The 18,494-nt window shown below is 42.1% G+C and overlaps 1 protein-coding gene across 1 annotated transcript in view; it reads left to right on the plus strand.

Annotated features, from left to right (window-relative positions):
* LOC126237195 (CD82 antigen-like) overlaps positions 1–18,494 on the plus strand; it is a 326,754-nt gene that overhangs the window by 195,317 nt on the left and 112,943 nt on the right. Inside the window, exon 2 of the mRNA XM_049947074.1 lies at positions 10,027–10,152. Coding sequence (XP_049803031.1) covers positions 10,042–10,152 — 111 coding nt within the window. The 5' untranslated portion in view covers positions 10,027–10,041. The remainder of the gene's footprint in view (positions 1–10,026; positions 10,153–18,494) is intronic.

Genomic DNA, 18,494 nt, shown 5'->3' on the forward strand with positions numbered 1-18,494 from the left:
TACTTAACTACTGCTCGCCAGTGTGGGATCCGTACCAAGAAAGATACAAAGAACAGCAGCGTTATAAGTTCGTTCTAGGAGGCGTGAAAGAGTCACGGAGATGCTCAAACAGCACCAATGGCAGACGCTGCACGACAGGCATTGTGAATCACTGCTTGATCCACTGTCAAAATCCAGAATGCGTACGTTCCCAGCAGGGCCAACCAATATGTTGATTTCTCCTACGTTATTAACCTTGCTGAAAGATCGGTGAAGGTAAAATTTGATGTTCAGACTTAATATATTTCGTCCATGAAGGAGGGCATTATGAGGGATGCGACTACTGATAAATACAGAAGTTTTCAGGCACTTACTTTGGCGCTACACCTTTCAATAGTTCACACCACCGTCTTCAGGTGGAGAGTGATTTATTAACATAGCTGGTGTCGGTGAATGGTACGGACGTCTTTTCACAGCAGCAGACCAAGGGACAGTGTAGGTTATGTTGGGTCTTCGGAATACTCGTAAAACACTTGCATAATGCTGCCTAATGTCTGTCCTCTCCATTGTACATTGTTTACACTGTGGACAGGACCTAAGAGACAGCAGCATGCGAACATTTTACACTATACCGCCCCTCAAAGGACGCAACATAACCTACACTGTCTTTAGTCTGCTACTGTGAAAAGAGTTCTGTACTCTTCACCAACACCAGCTATGTAAATAAACCGTTCTCCACTTTAAGATGGTGCGTATCATAGAAACGCGTAACAGTAAAATAAAAAAAAATAACTGACGCAGAAAATTGTTGTATTCGTAACAGGCCCCATCCTGCCTCCGCTACCAGACTATTCCGGCATTTTCATAGTAACAACCTTCTTTCACTTGGTACGTTACAGAAATCTCTCCTTCCCTCCAGAGGCCAGAACAGGCGGCAGTGTATGAATGTTTAAAAAAGCAGCCGCAAGTTTTCCTGGTTAGCCTTTGCAGTACGCAATGGATACGTACAAGAAAGTTTATCGCATTCCTATTTCTGAGTTTCCACCCTCTTTCACTTCGTACGTTACGGAAATTTTTCGTGCGCTATACGACCAACGAGCTTCGTTCAGACGAATAAACTGTTAAATATTTACACTGTGGTGGTTTTACGTATGAATTAGTTCTGTGTTCCCACTTCAAGTTTGAGCAATGTGAAATTAGCGATAGCTCCGTAAGTGTAGGGTTACGTGAAATATAGTGCATACTTTCCGGTTCATTTCATTTTTATCTGTACGTCGTTTAATTTTCCGTACACAGAGTAGTGACAGAATTGCGTTTCACACATACGCAAGAAAAAATTTCATTTTCTTTAGACTATTTTCCTGGGGGGAGTCATTTTAGGCGAAAAGCAGTAACATATGATAGAACGTTGTAACAAGAAGACATAATCTGAGGGGGGAAAAGCGTCCCACAACCGGATCACTCATATTGTTACAGTAATATTTCCTACAAGTTTTATTACTTAAGAGCAAAATAACCTTTTACCTCGCGATTCAATGTCGGATTTCTTATCCGTCTTTTAGAACCTCAAAAGTCGCACGCAAGCTAAGGTGACGTTTGTAATAAATATCCGTTACTCACAACTGTTAATTCGTGGCGTTTTCAGCGCTTGACGACTAACTGTTCACATAACGGTGGTGTTTCTTTGGTCGACCCGCCGCAGCGAGCTATCAGGAGCCCGCCTCTCCCCTTTCACAGGCGTAATTGAAGGCCCCATCAGCTTTGTACTTCAAACGAGCACCTGCAGCTGCGCCGCCTCTGCCAGCAGCTTTGTGATGCAGTCAATGGAGGTCTCGTTCATTGTCGCGCTTCGTCTGTCGGAGAAGGTGGCTGCGACGCCAGAGCGCTCTGCCGCCTTTCCGAGAAATCAAATGAAACAAAGGGCGCGCGCCGGCGAGATGACATTATTACTGGGCCTCCATCTTCCCCACTGTTAATGACCACGCGAGCTCCCGGCCTTGCTGTAGCCCCACGCGGCCGTAGATGCCCACTATGAAATTCTTTCTTGGTGAAGATAGGAATGAAGTGCGGCTAACCGTTCATTACTCAGGATTAATGTGTAGCGGCCAGTCGCCATTTACGATATTAAATTTATTACCAAAACCTTCTAAAGAAGTTGCTCATTTTGTTTGTCATATAAAAAAATTGGTAGATCCAATATTTGTTCTGGAACCCGGATTTTATTACTATTCCGTAAGTATGGCTACCGAAATATGTACAACACAGTGCGTTGTAAACTTTGTGTGTGTTAGGCTGAACGCCTCCTAGCATAGCGTTCATCATGTAAACTGCGGACGGAATAGCGACAAACAGACTTCTTCCGCACCCGGGTAAAAAAATCTTATCAGGTAGTCTTAAGGTTTTATGTATTTCAGCTTACAGCATATTTCTGTATGCAGAGGATATACAGAGTAATAATAAAGTTCCAGGTCAAATATCTGGAAAAAACGTTGCTCAGAATAACGCCAAATTCGAGCGGAAGATTATCGGTAAGCGCCATAACGTAAAGTGGTTCCACTATAGATGGCAAACGAATCGCAATACGACGGATATAGTGTGGGTCGCACATTAACCCAACCATAGTGTGCAGTGTGCGTTACTGGACAAGTTTGGTATTCAACAGTTGTGGCACTGGTACTTACGTAAGCCCATCAAGCACGGCAAGGATGTATCGCATCGGATGGGAAAAATGGTGTTCAATTGTCCTGGGGCCAAATACAGCATAATCACCGAGCGAGGTGGCGCAGTGGTAAGACACTGGACTCGCATTCGGGAGGACGACGGTTCAATCCCGCGTCCGGCCATCCTGATTTAGGTTTTCCGTGATTTCCCTAAATCACTCAAGGCAAATGCCGGGATGGGTCCTCTGAAAGGGCACGGCCGACTTCTTTCCCCATCCTTCCCTAATCCGATGAGACCGATGACCACGCTGTCTGGTCTCCTTCCCCAAAACCAACCAACCAACAGCATAAGCTGCATTGAGGTAGCCAAGTCGAGCGTCTCATCCGTCAGACGCAAACTAAAGAACAGCCGTGCATCAGGCATCTTTTATTTTGCATATTTTTCCTCGTACATCGTTGTGTCCATGAAGTTCCCCTTTTCTTTGATAGTATTCCGATCAAATTTGAGTCACTCTGAGCATTTATTTTTTTACTGCGGTTTGAAACTGGGAACTCGATTCCAATCACTTATACGTTAAATTTTACGTTAGTTCGCATGCATAGGAAAAACATATTACGTAGTTGGAAAAGTCAGGGGAAATCCAGGAACGATAAGGTGGTAGGGGAGGGGAGGGGGGGGGGGCGAGGGAAGAGAACTGAATTCAGGTTCCGGTTCGTTATTACTAATTTCAATCAAGACTTTAGTGCAGTGTCATGCTTAAAGTTGAGTAACCATAGGGTGAAGAGCGTCCAATTCAAACCACTGTGCCTCATTGCTATAAAAAGTCTATTGGTATCACATTCCAGTGTCAGCAGTTGGAAGCCTGTTACTGCGAGGACGTATTTGGGGTTGGGGAGAGAAAATGTTTTTTGTCCTCGAAACTTGGGGATTTCAGAGGCTGCGGGTTGTGGATGATGCGGGCCGCAAGGGCGGCGGGGTAGATGCAGGGCAGGATCCGTGGTGCCATTAGTGTTTAATGGGGCGCCGTGCTCAGCTGAAACGCAGTAAACGCCAGGCGTAACACACATACTGTTTACACAACGGCGCGCCTGCTAGTTAATGCTCCTCAGTACAGCCAGTGGTGATCCGTAGGGCACCTGCCTAGCCTATAGTCGCCTAGGCCCATGCGTGTCACAATTTAGCCACGTCGAAGTGGGTTTCTCCGCGGAAACATGAATTTCGAGGAGAAACGGTGTACTGAACAGTTGCACCTAAGAAGCTTCGAATCTTATCAGATAACAAGAGTGCATTTAGATGTTTGCAGTTGCCCAGTACGATGCGGACACCTATCACACATTCTGGATAACAAGCAAGAAGTGACAAAAAAGGAATGCAATTGATCAACAGGTAGAAATGGGGAGGGGGCCATGCAGGAATGATATTCAATCATGGCACACACCAGCAAAAGGCAATGAAATGACACATACAAGATTTCAAAGTATCTCGAACTGAAATTAACAGCATCATTAAAAAAAAAAGCTTTCCAAAAGTCGGAAAACAGTTGCAATCGATCTAAAAATGAGGTAACAGTAAAACGACGTGGTCACATCTCGGAACATATTGATTTACTTTGTTCAACGGAAACAGAAGACTTAATAACATAGAAAAAAACAATGATTCAAATAAGGTTTATTAGTCATCTAAATTAAAGCAAGGCTATTGACCGAGCGATGTGGCGCAGTGGTTAGCACACCGGACTCGCATTCGGGAGGACGACGGTTCAATCCTGTCTCCAGCCATCCTGATTTAGGTTTTCGGTGACTTCCCTAAGTCGTTTCAGGCAAATGCCGGGATGGTTCCTTTGAAAGGGCATGGCCGATTTCCTTCCCAATCCTTCCATAACCCGAGCTTGCGCTCCGTCTCTAATGACCTCGTTGTCGACGGGACGTTAAAAAACACTAACCTAAGGCCATTGAGCTCCTGTTTTCTCTCTATTGGTTCATGGTGTGGGTTCCTGTAGTCATGTCCTAGTTCATGAACCACGGGCAACGTATGAGTGGCCAAGTAAGTGGTCCCGACAGTCGGGATACCAGCTACTTTGGAATAAGGCTGGGCATCTCGGACATATTCTGAGTCGTGGTCACCTTTGTGCTCATACGGCAAAGACTACCAAATCCACCGGTTAGTCCCTCAACCTTTAGGGGTAAAACTCAATGGGACTCGGGGGCAAGTAACGCTAGCAACCTGCTTCCCTGGTACTTTAAATATGATGCTGGCAACAATCAGAGCAAAATTCCTCGGACCTTTGGAGGTGACGGAGTCCCACCTCTTAACTGACAAACCAGGGACTCCTAGGATACGACTTGACAAACAAATGGTAATGAGATGGGGAGCCATTAATATCAATGGGGGCTACTCTGGGAAGAAGGTAGAGCTGGCAGAGGCTGCAAGTAAGATGGGGCTGGGCGTTTTAGCTGTTAGTGACATTCGAGTAAGGGGTGAGAAAGAAGAGGAAGTGGGAGAATACAAGGTCTACCTGTCAGGAGTCAAAGCAGGAATAGCAAAATGGGGTATAAGGCATTACATCAGGAAAGAAATGGAACCCATCGTAGTTGCATTAAGGTATGTAAACGAACGACTCATGTGGGTAGATTTGACAGTGTCTAGCAAGAAAATTAGGATTGTCAGTATATTCGCATTGTGAAGGGACAGATCAAGATAAGATGGATAGTTTTTATGAGGCACTCAGTGATGTAGTTGTGTTCTGCTCATGGGTGATTTTAATGCCAGGATTGGAAATCGAACAGAAGGGTATGAAAAGGTTAAGGGTACACTTCGAGAGAATATGGAGGCCAACAGGAACGGGAAACAACTCTTGGATTTCTGTGCCAGTATGGGCTTAGTAATCACAAACTCCTTTTTTAAACATAAGAACATTCACCGGTATACTTGGGAAGGCAGGGAAACCAGATCTGTCATTGACTATATAATAGCAGATCAGGAATTCAGGAAGGCTGTTGGGGACACATGTGTATTCAGGGGATTCTTTGATGACACTGATCATTATTTAATCTGCAGTGAAATTGGGATTGTGAGGCCGAAAGTGCAGGAGGTCAGGTCCATATGTAGGAGGATAAGAGTGGAGAAACTTCAGGATAAGGAAATCAGGCACAAGTACATAACAGCGATCTCAGAAAGGTACCAGTTAGTTGAATGTAGTCAATTAGTCATTGGAAAAGGAATGGACAAGGTACAGGGACACAGTACTAGAAGTGGCTAAAGAATGTCTTGGAACAGTAGTGTGTAAAAGTAGGATGAAGCAAACAGCTTGGTGGAATGACACAGTCAAGGCAGCCTGTAAAAGGAAAAAGGCGTATCAAAAATGGCTACATACTAGAACTCAGGTAGACAGAGAAAGTTATGCTGAAGAAAGAAACAAAGCCAAACAGATAATTGCAACATCGAAGAAGAAATCTTGGGAAGACTTTGGAAACAGGTTGGAGACTATGGGTCAAGCTGCTGGAAAACCATTTTGGAGTGTAATTAGCGATCTTCGAAAGGGAGGTAAGAAGGAAATGACAAGTATTTTGGACAGGTCAGGAAAACTGCTGGTGAATCCTGTGGATGCCTTGGGCAGATGGAGGGAGTAATTTGAAGAGTTGCTCAATGTAGGTGAAAATACGATCAGCAATGTTTCAGATTTCGAGTTAGAATGGGATAGGAATGATGATGGAAATAGAATCACATTTGAGGAAGTGGAGAAAATGGTCAATAGATTGCAGTGCAATAAAGCAGCTGGGGTGGATGAAATTAAGTCGGAACTCATCAAATACAGTGGAATGTCGGGTCTCAAATGGCTACACAGGATAATTGAAATGGCGTGGGAGTCGGGACAGGTTCCATCAGACTAGAAGAAAGCAGTAATCAGACCAATCTTTAAACATGGAAACAGAAAAGATCGTAACAACTACAGCGGTATCTCTTTAATCAGCATTGTGGATAAAATCTTCTCAGGTATTGTTGAAAGGAAAGTGCGAGTATTAGTTGAGGACAAATTGGATGAAAATCAGTGTGGGTTTAGGCCTCTTAGAGGTTGTCAGGACCAGATCTTTAGCTTACGGCAAATAATGGAGAAGTGTTATGAGTGGAACAGGGAATTGTATCTATGCTTTATAGATCTAGAAAAGGCATATGACCGGGTTCCTAGGAGGAAGTTATTGTCTGTTCTACGAGATTATGGAATAGGAGGGCAGTCTTGCATATGCGGATGACTTAGTTGTGATGGCAGATTCGATTGAAAGTTTGCAAAGTAATATTTCAGAGCTAAATCAGAAATGTAAGGACTATGGTATGAAGATTAGCATCTCCAAAACGAAAGTAATGTCAGTGGGAAAGAAATATAAACGGATTGAGTGCCAAATAGGAGGAACAAAGTTAGAACAGGTGGACGGTTTCAAGTACTTAGGATGCATATTCTCACAGGATGGCAACATAGTGAAAGAACTGGAAGCGAGGTGTAGCAAAGCTAATGCAGTGAGCGCTCAGCTACGATCTACTCTCTTCTGCAAGAAGGAAGTCAGTACCAAGACTAAGTTACCTGTGCACCGTTCAATCTTTCGACCAACTTTGTTGTATGGGAGCAAAGCTGGGTGGATTCAGGTTACCTTATCAACAAGGTTGAGGTTACGGATATGAAAGTAGCTAGGATGATTGCAGATGCTAGTAGATGGGAACAATGGCAGGAGGGTGTCCACAATGAGGAAATCAAAGAAAAACTGTGAATGAACTCTATAGATGTAGCAGTCAGGGCGAACAGGCTTAGATGGTGGGGTCATGTTTCACGCATGGGAGAAGCAAGGTTACCATAGGGACTCATGGGTTCAGCAGTAGAGGGTAGGAGGAGTCGGAGTAGACCAAGGAGAAGGTACCTGGATTCGGTTAAGAATGATTTTGAAGTGATAGGTTTAACATCAGAAGAGGCACCAATGTTAGCACTGAATAGGGGCTATGCTCCAGACTGAACGCTGAAAGGCATAATCAGTCTTAGATTTAGATGATGATGATGATGATGATGATGATGATGATGATGATGATGATGATGATGATGATGATGATTTACATACGACATAACTTCCGAAAGACGAAAACCGAATTTCGATGTCGTGTTTACACGTTCCGGTCTGAAGCGGATTTGCTAGCCCAGTTAAATGTGGCCTCTGGAAGTCAGCTGTTCCCGTTTGACTGTCAGCACATTCCCTATTTCTGTTTACTTAGAGGTAGACAGTTTTGAGCTCAGTCTAATGTTTCTGCTTTTCGTTCACTGCACAATAATTCACCCGTCCATATTAGTCCAATATTTTGAAAGCAAGACGTAACTTGACCGTCCAGGAACGCTTCACATGTGAGCGAAAATAACATTGCAGAATTGAAAAACCGGCAATTGGAGCGTATTTCCAGAATCGATTTTGAAGTGTTCACATGACCACCAGCCCATGTAAACGGTGTGTGATAAAACTTCAGAGATTTGAAGTAGTTTTTAGGATTCCGTACCACAATCGGTTTTAGTCCTTTCGCGATGCAAAAGAGTGGTTTCTAAGTAAATGCAATCAACATACTGCCATTTATGTTACATACTTTGATACTCGCAAAAGTCCTGTTGACATATAATCATAAAAATTTGCCAAGACGCACGGTTTCACAGTGCAGTTAAAAGAAAAAAATACGAAAATTTTTAACTATACAAAAAATTTGTCATTTGTTGTGCGCCTTCAAACTAGAAAGTTCTGAAATCCATGGGACAGATATCTTGCCGATATCAGTGTAAATTACAGGCAAAAATCATACATTCCCGATTTCCGGTATGGGTGGCCTGTCTATAAACATAATTAACCCCGTACGGATCCATCATTGCGCGACTCCTTTTCACACCCGGTCAGTTTCTTACATTATAGACGCTAAGACAGTGGCCAAAAAATCTGGCCCTTTTAGTAACCTGTGGCCAACAGCTACGAACTTCTGTCCACTATTTGCTATCCACGAACGGTATGAGAACGTATGAAATAGCTCAATTTGTGTGACTGCAGTAATAAACGTGAATCTAAACCCACTCCCTCATCGCCATGGGGTTTATTTGCTTTGGTGGCCCTCCATTTCCCATTCACGAAGGATGTTACGGTTCCTTCATGCTAGGGTTAGGTTTGAAAATCTGGCTGGCAAAGAGGTCATGGCATCAGCGTAATTATTATTACTCAGTAAAGCAGCTGGAAATCGTTCGCTGAAGTGGTAGAGACCGTCCAAAAGGCTCCTTCGAAAAAGTTGTAGAGCTTTCTTTAAGGTTCTCGAACATTAATGAACGCTCTCGCTGGACTATAAGGAAATGAGAGAGTATTTCACATAAGTTTATTGTTGGGTACTTAAGTAGATTTGATAGCATTTCAGCGTATCTCTGAGCTTGAAATACATATTTAAAACTTTTTTTAGTTATAATTTTTATGATCACCTCGAATGTTCTGGAATTTCTCCGAAAACAAATCTGCTTGGTTCATAATCGAGACGTCACGCGGAACGACTGGGACTTAATAAATAAATGTTCGTCTTCTTGGACTTCATTCGACTAGTTTAGGGCGGGATATTTTCGCATCCTTCACCAGTGTTTCTTTCAAACCTCTGTTTATGCAACTTCTTGCCAAAATCGGTCAGGATGTAGCGTAGTTAGCCGTTCGTAGCTGCTGCATCATTGCCGTACTACTCGTGAGTAGGAACCTTTTGGCCGGTCTCTGCTACTTCAGTGAACGATTTCCAGCTGCTTTACTGAGTAATAATAATTACGCTGCTGAGATGACCTCTTTGCCAGCCAGATTTTCAAACCTAACCCTAGCATGAAGGAACCGTAACATCGTTCGTGAATGGGAAATGGAGGGCCACCAAAGCAAATAAACCCCATGGCGATGAGGGAGTGGGTTTAGATTCACGTTTATTACTGCAGTCCTGCTTTAATGATTATATGGGACATTATCATTAATGATTAAGATGTTGGCCTGACATGCCATTAATAAATGTGAACGCACTTTTCAGAACGGAACCTCTTTCATTGACCTTGTGGGCTCTTAATCAAATGCCTAAGTCACATAGACAGCAAAAGGAAAAAAAAAAAAAAAAAAAACAACAACGCTGCTGACCAGATGACTGGCACAGAGTACTTTCATACTTTTCAAAGATTTTTTTTTGATAGTTGTCGTTAATGCAATCTTTGGAGATACCCAAAAACTACACATTATAGCGACCTGCAGCTTTCATCCTGAGCCTGTAACGGGCCCTTACCATTTCTTCCCCCAGAAATCGGCTTTAGATTTTTTTGTGACCTACGTGGTTTCCATGTCCACGTCTAATTGTGTTTTTTGCCTGCAGGGTGGTGGACGGCGCATGCGCAACTATCATCGGTTGGCGAGACCCCCTGCACGCGGCAAGATGTCCAGCGGCTGCGGAACAGCGTTCGCGAAGTACTGCCTCTGCCTCTTCAACTTCGTCTTCTTCGTAAGTACTGCTGTTCATTCGTCATGCGCCCGACTTCCGCCCACCTTAAGCAAGAGTGTAGACTAAATGTTGTTCACTTGCTCTCATCGACTAATATTCATCATCAGCCATCACAATGGTGAAATGTCATTTACGACGATATGAACGTGAGGACAACAGAACACCCAATCCCCGACCGGAGAAAACCTCCGACCCAGCCGGGAACTGTCATGAATTTTTAATATTATATAAAAAATATTATATATTAATTATAAAAGTATTATATAAAATGACAGCATGTAACACCTTAAGCTGCTGTTAAATTTCTGTACTGTGCAACGATTAACAGCCAAAGACATTTAGCATGTTTTGAAAATATTGTATTAATAATAGAAACAAAGTGTAATATGAAGACTAAATTGAAAAGCAGCTTGTATGTTACATACCATTTCTACAGTTTATAAAATTTGTAGAACAAAAACAAAATAATACTGGTTTATACGTTTCTGCAATTTTCTCCACTACAATAACTGATTGTGACGATAAATAATACAAAAAGTTTTTGTATACAATATCAACACCACCAGATTTGTAAGTTAAAATTGCTGTGCTTTAATAATTATTCCTGTGTGCAATTTTTGAGAACGTAAACGTTAATAGTGGAAAAAGAATTCCACTGTTAAGCAAGCGGATCGGTGAAAAGGGTACAGTGAACGGTTCTATGAAGGGGAGGGACTATCTCATGACGCGGTAGAAGAAAAGGGTGTCGATTTTGAGAATATAGCGTGTCTAGAGTTAGTGTGAAACTGAGTTCTCGAAGCTTTGCAAGAAAGAGGAAGAGATGGATGACATTTCTAAAATAACTGGGGGGGGGGGGGGGAAGTGACAACCAAATTATTGCGCAAATAAGTGCGTGAAATTGAGTGTGGAGACATGTAGTTGAACTTGGGGGGAAAATCTTGCCCATACATCAGAAGCAGGAAGGACACACAACTGTGGTAACTATAGCACAGTCAGCGTGCCAGCTCATGCACCCTAGGTGCTTAAAGTAGTGTCAGAAGAATGAAAGAGTCAAGATCTGTTTGACTATCGCTTTGTCTTTCGAAAAGTTAAAGCACCAGAGGCGCTTTATATTGTAGGTGAGACTTCAGAAACATACCCACACCTTCTTTCGATGTCATCTCTCAGGTTAATTGGTTGGTGTATTTTCAGATTTTGTGTATAAAACACAAGTTTATATGCTACTTCATTATGTCGTTTCGGCTACTGAGATTACAAGATCTTCAATTCAAATTAAGGAAACATGAGAATGAGAATTGTTTGTTGTATATTATCGGGCTACATGAGATGAAAAAATTAATTTCTTTTTAAAGTTCACTCAACGAAACTTGTAAAACGAGGTTTAGTGTCGGTGAAACACGCCTAAGCAGGACGTCAGCTGAAAATTTGAGACGAGATGAGATAGGGCAACGACGTAGTTTCCTTTTGTTTTCCTTTTTCTTCCGGGTGTTAAAACGACATACTTCTAAATTACATTCACAATTGTATTATAAGATTAAAAGCGCAGTGATACACGTGGAAAACATTAATTTCTCAGGCAACAGCAGCAAAGTTCATGAGTAGGTCTCCAAAATGGCACGTAGTCTCCATTAAATCTGCTTTGCGTTCGGATCGTCTGTGGTAGTTGTCTTAGGCTCGACGCGGGTGAAACGGTTTTCAGTCGGCCGATCACAATGTTTTATGACAGTGTTCTATAGTAGTTCTCGCATGAAAGGTCGAAAAAAATCTATCCCTAATAAACCGTAGCAGTAGACAATTTTCGATCGATCGTCGGTAGAGAGGGTCACGCACGCAACTTTCGTGTCCGGCCGCGGATGTGTTGGTCATTTACGTTTTGTAGAAACTGCGCAATTGTTATCTTCGTCGATAAGTTTTATTTGAAATTTTAAACATGTTGTACATAAGGTCTCATTTCGTATATGTATACATCGTACTTGCACTAAGGTAAAGAAAAGCCTTTCAGGTCTCGAAGTACATCACAAACGACATTCTGATGGGTGATATCAGATTAAATACTGCCAAGATCTTATCAAAGCCAGGGACTGACATTGTGATGTACTGTAGTTCCGAAAATTCTCAGATATGTCGAGTCTCCCTTAGACAAAATAATTGATCTTTCACTTGCCTTAGTACTATCCCTTGTTATGCTCTCAATTTCATAAGAGCAAAAGCTTGCTAACACTTCAAAATTTTTGTTTTTGTGAACTATCCAGTGTTCATTTAATACAACTCTCCATTCCTGTCACAGACAACCGATCCTCACCTCAGCATAACTACTCATCGCACAACATCGATGATCTGTCTTACGTACCCACATCTAGGCCTGTTCCTGTGGTTCTTTAGAACTGTGTCATCCCTTCGATTACTGTTTACAGGAGGCGGCAGGAGGAGATTGTTTAACGTCCCGTCGATTAGGGAAGGATGGGGAGGGGAAATGGGCCATGCCATTAAAAGGAATCATCCCAGCATTTGCCTGATGTGATTTAGGGAAATCAGGATGGCCGGATGCGGGTTTGAACCGTGCTAACCACTGCGCCATCTCGGTCGGATCTGTTTTCAGTAACAACTCCGTTTTGTAATACGTCCAACCATTGTCTTGTCGTTTCTAGACTTTTTTATCGCTGGCTCGTTTCAGGACGTCTTCGTCCTTAGCTCGATCACTTCATTACATCCTCAAGTCTTCTGTAACACATTACGAGGATGAGTATGTCAGACTTCTATGTCCGCCACTGTCCATGTTTCGCAGACTACACATCCATAAACCGGCCATATGAGTTATAAATTATGGTCTGGTTATCGAAGTTGTGCGCAAACTGATATCCTTCATAGGCCGAATAAAGCCGATCGGTCGAAAAATCGTTAGTACGCGCTCAACTTAAGGCTGCGGCGGATGGTTCGAACTCGCTCTTGTTGGGCCAGTAGTTGCCCAGCATCCTCCGTACTGTGTACTGATTGCAGAAAGGCTGTTGCCGCGGTAGCAGTTTTTATGAGAGTGGATTGTGCTGACATCAAACCTTATCTTCTGGACGTCAGGAGGTAGGAAAGATGTGCAGACATTGTTCCATTTGAGGACCGGAAAGGCAATCCCACGCTTTTCAACTGTGATTTAAATAGCTATTTGAATTTCCTTAGGTCGGAATCATAAATACACGGAATGAAATGTTACCTATTATTTGTGCAGGAATGAGACTGCATGTAAAGGAAATAAAGGGCATGAAACTGAAGCAGTAGTTACGGAGTGAGCCAGGGGTGTAGCCTGTAATCGATTTTGTTCAGCCTGTACATTCAATAATCTGCGAAGGGAATAAAAGTGGTATTCGGAAAGGGAATCAAAAGATCGCCAGAGACGTAAAAGACAAAGTTCAATTGAACATAATAATAGTACAAGAGGGTCAAATTTCAATCTGCAGATTGATTTTCGTTATTTTCAAATTACTGCTTCCGGGCCAGCTGCCCATCTTCAGAACTGTTTGAAAATTTTTTTTTCAGTATTGTGTTCACAAAATTCCAGAGTTTTAAGAAATTCTTTAAAACCCAAAACACCATTTTCTACAATTATACAGTAAGCTTTCAATACGTAACTGTGTCTTTCTTGTCATAATTAAAAAGACATCATATATCATTTTCAAGAAACCTGATTAGCGCATCGTTTGTAGCGCTAAAGTGCCCACACTCTGCAGGAAATGAATTGACATAACAAATTTCCTAACGCATCAGCATTGATGAAATTCGAGGTATGAATTAAAAAACGCCTTCAGTCACAACTTTTCGTGTTTTATTCATTACACGATGCATTTCGGACCCTGTGGGTCCATATTCAGGTGTAATTCGTTTTAATACACGCTTTATTTTTTCTCTTGAATGAAATTAAATGCATGTTCCCAATGATTCAGGAAAAGCGTTTTTAATGGTTTAGCAACAGCATAAGTTTTTTCTCCATCGTTTCCAAACATATAATTTCAGTCTAGATGCACACTCGCAAACACATGTTTGTAAACAGTGTTTACAAACATGTTTTTGCGAATGCGCATCTTGAACCATTTTGAAAACCATTACAGGGAAAGTTGTAGACAAAGCAATCGGCCAGCGTTTGGAGCACTTGTAAAAGATAGCAAACATAAATTTATCGTGATACGTAAACAAATGGAGGTGTTGCACAAAACTGAGCAGTTTTTATCGGAATATGCTGGAGGAACTGGAAATCTACGCCCACCAAAGAAAAAGCCAGAAAAACTACTTAAATGAGCAAAGTAATTTCATGTATTGCGCCAGCTGCGGCGGCGACGCAGATAAGAGAGGAAATACCAGCGTGGCGCTATTAGCTGCCTGGCGCAAGGGAATGCCATCCCACGATCATCATATCGTAAGAAGACACAAATTAAAAAAAGTCTAAGATGGTTTCTTTAAAATGGTTTTAATGTTCTTATAAAGTTTAATTTTTCAATTCATTATTATAAATTATATTCATCATCTAGATTTATATGCTATACTTTGGAAATTTTTTTGTCAGTTTCCTGCGGACAGAGTGCGCCTCTCAGCGTTACAAACGATGCACCAATCAGGTTTTCTGAAAACTGTAATATATTAAGTCTTAGCAGGCTAGTGTGTGTTTAGTTATGACTATGGGACTTTCTTGGAGAAGCCATTTCTAGGTTCAAATAAACTATTTGTCTTTTTGGGGTCTGTAAATGAAAAATATAATGAACAATAATATTCATGTAGGAAGATTTTATTATTTTGACACAGTCTAGTTCCTTTTGGTGAATAAACAGTATTAACTTCTCCTTATGTCGCACCCATAAAATGCATAGACAATTGAGATATTTACTCCAGCTAAAATTATTTTTCTCGTTTTGAAAGGTGATTCACTACAGGCAAATGTGTGTGTTACCTGTTTGACTTTTTTGATAATGTTAGGCGTAATACAAAGCTGCCAAGAACCAGGTGCACGAACATGTAAGCATGGTTAACGTGGGAAGGGAATGGTTGGAGATCTTCCGTTAAAGAAGTGCACTCGGATAGCTTTGAGAAATCTTTCCTAACACAGGAAATGATTCTGGTAATGGGAAATTATTCGTGACTTCGTCTGCTAGACAGTGTAGGCCATCGACAAGACAGGTGCAATGGACCATACTGGAATTGAATTCTTTCAGTGTTGTTCCCAGTTTCAACATAACAGGCATCACAATCTGTCACCAACAGCGAAAACTTCTCATCCCTATCTTCTCCTGGCCATGGGACACGTAGGGCATTCCTAACAGTGCTTCCATACGCGGGAGTGGGGGGTATTTTCCTGGTGTTGTGCAATTCGTTTTCTCTGCCATGTCATCAGCTATAAATCTGACACAACTTCGGTGTTCTCGTCGACTGAGAGCTAAATATGGTGGTAACCAATATCTTAGTATCAGCAATAGCCTTATCATAAGGCCGTTTCAAATAATTTTTGCACAAAGTAGACTAATCTGGTATACTGCAACTGCTGTACTCTCCATGAGGCATATAAAAGTGCCGGCCGAAGTGGCCGAGCGGTTCTAGGCGCTACAGTCTGGAACCACGCGACCGCTACGGTCGCAGGTTCGAATCCTGCCTCGGACATGGATGTGTGTGATGTCCTTACGTTAGTTAGGTTTAAGTAGTTCTAAGTTCTAGGGGACTGATTACCTCGGATGTTAAGTCCCATAGTGCTCAGAGCCATTTGAACGATATAAAAGTATGTTTCTTTAGCGTGTTCCTTGGCATATTTAACTGACGCTGAAGCTCACTCAGGTCTACATTAAAGCGTTCCACTGGACTTCTTGTCATAGAGGAAATTAATGACTGAAACGGTTGTTTGTTTTTCTTCCCAGTGACGCTCGTAAAGGAGCTGTTGAAGGAAATGACTTCTTATCATGGCTTACCTAAATTAAAACGAAAAAACACTAAGATGACAGTAACAAAAAAAAGAACGTGATAATGTAAAAATGCCAACTTTAGATGAATCGCATTTGCATGTCAGTAAACTTAACTTAAATTTCGGTTTGAAAATCTGACTAAAGACGACTTGTAAATAAAATTAATGATAAAAATAGTCTTTGTTCACTTGCTTTTGACAGTCTTGACAACAAATTACTTAACCGTCACTTGTGAAATGGGAGTCTTCCCCAATCGACTTTCGAAAAAGACAAATTCCTCTGCAGGCTTGACAAAATTAAACTTAAGCACACTTCTCGGTGCGAGTCAATACACCACGCAACTTTACTTCAAAACTAAAGTGTCAAGGGCTACATTTGTACTTTCAATAGACCTCTCTGTTGTCGGGTGGCATTTCAATAACAGCTGGTTCGTTTCGGCCCAACGCAGCTGCATGTGTATACATTGTCAAAGCGGCAATGCGGCGACACTCCGCTATACACTGTCGATTTCAGTGCAGTATAATATATTTCTGATACCTTCCGAACTAAAGAATAAGTACACTCAAGTGTCGCCGATGCAACAGCGTCCTGAAACATAGCTCTAACAAGGGAACCTCCCCATCGCACCTTCCTCAGATTTAGTTATAAGTTGGCACAGTCGATAGGCCTCGAAAATCTGAACACAGATCAATCGAGAAAACAGGAAGAAATTCTGTGGAACTATGAAAAAATAAGCAAAATATACAAACTAAGCAGTCCATAGGAAACATAGGCAACATCAAGGACGATGTGAGCACAAGAGCGCCGTGGTCCCGTGGTTAGCGTCAGCATCTGCGGAACGAGAGGTCCTCGGTTAAAGTCTTCCCTCGGGTGAAAATTTTTTATTTTCAGACAATTATCAGAGTTCAGGCACTCACACATAATTAACTTCGCTGTGCAAAATTCCAGGACATGTTCAGATTTGCTTGGGCATATGCAGGATTTGACGGTCTACACACGGAAAAATTTGAAAACCTTAAAAACATATGTTTTGACAGAGCACAGAGAAAACTGTGTGTCTGTGAAACTGTTGCATTCATTTGTTGCAGTTTATGTGACACTCTTATGTTTTCATCACTTTTTTGGTAGTGATTATCACATCCACAAGAAAACCTAAATCGGGCAAGGTAGAAGAATCTTTTTACCCATTCGCCAAGTGTGGAAGTTAGGTGTGTCGACAACATATTCCTGTCATGTGACGCACATGCCGTCACCAGTGTCGTGTAGAATATATCAGACACGTTTTCCTGTGGAGGAATCGGTTGACCTATGACCTTGCGATCAAATGTTTTCGGTTCCGATTGGAGAGGCACGTCCTTTCGTCTGCTAATCGCACGGTTTTGCGGTGCGGTCGCAAAACACAGACACTGAACTTATTACAGTGAACAGAGACGACAATGAACGAACGGACAGATCATAACTTTGCGAAAATAAAGAAAGTAAATATTTTCATCCGAGGGAAGACTTGAACCAAGGACCTCTCATTTCGCAGCCGTTCACGCTAACCACGGGACCACGGCGCGCCTGTGCTCATATCATCCTTGATGTTGCATATATTACCCATGGACTACTCATTTAGTATATTTTGCTTATTTTTTCATAGTTCCCCACAACTTCTTCCTGTTTTCTCGATTGATCTGCGTTCAGTTTAAGGACTATCCACTGTGCCAAATTATAACTAAATCTGAGGGGGGTGCGATGGGGAGGTTCCCTTGTAAAGAAAAGTGACATTGTGCCATACACGTTCTTGAATTCAGTGCAATGTAATAAATTTACGAGCATCATGTCTTTCATTAATGTCCAGATTAACATTGTTGAATTTTCGTAGTAGTAATTTAGGAAATGTATTTGAAAACCATGTCCTTCAGTCCCCTACTTTCACTGTGAAAGTCCTATTTAGATTAGACATTCAAGAGCCAAAGAAACTGGTACACCTGCCTAATATCGTGTAGGGCCCCCGCGAGCACGCAGAAGTGCCGCAACACGACGTGGCATGGACTCGACCAACGTCTGAAATAGTACTGGAGAGAACCGACACCATGAGCGGTCCATAAATCCGTAAGAGTACGAGGGGGTGGAGATCTCTTATGCACAGCGTGTTGCAAGGCATCCCATATATGCTATATAATGCTCGTGTCTGGGGAGTTTGATGGCCAGTGGAGGTGTTTAAACTCAGATGAGTGTCCCTGGAGCCATTCTGTAGCAATTCCAGACGTTTGGGGTGTCGCATTGTCCTGCTGAAATTGCCCAAGTCCGTCGGAATGCACAATGGACGTGAATGGATGCGGGTGATCAGACAAGATGCTTACGTACTGTCCCCTGTCAGGGTAGCATCTAGACGTATCAGGAGTCCCATGTCACTCAAACTGCACA

The sequence above is a fragment of the Schistocerca nitens genome, chromosome 2, assembly GCF_023898315.1.
Source record: "Schistocerca nitens isolate TAMUIC-IGC-003100 chromosome 2, iqSchNite1.1, whole genome shotgun sequence".
Lineage (NCBI taxonomy): Eukaryota > Metazoa > Arthropoda > Insecta > Orthoptera > Acrididae > Schistocerca > Schistocerca nitens.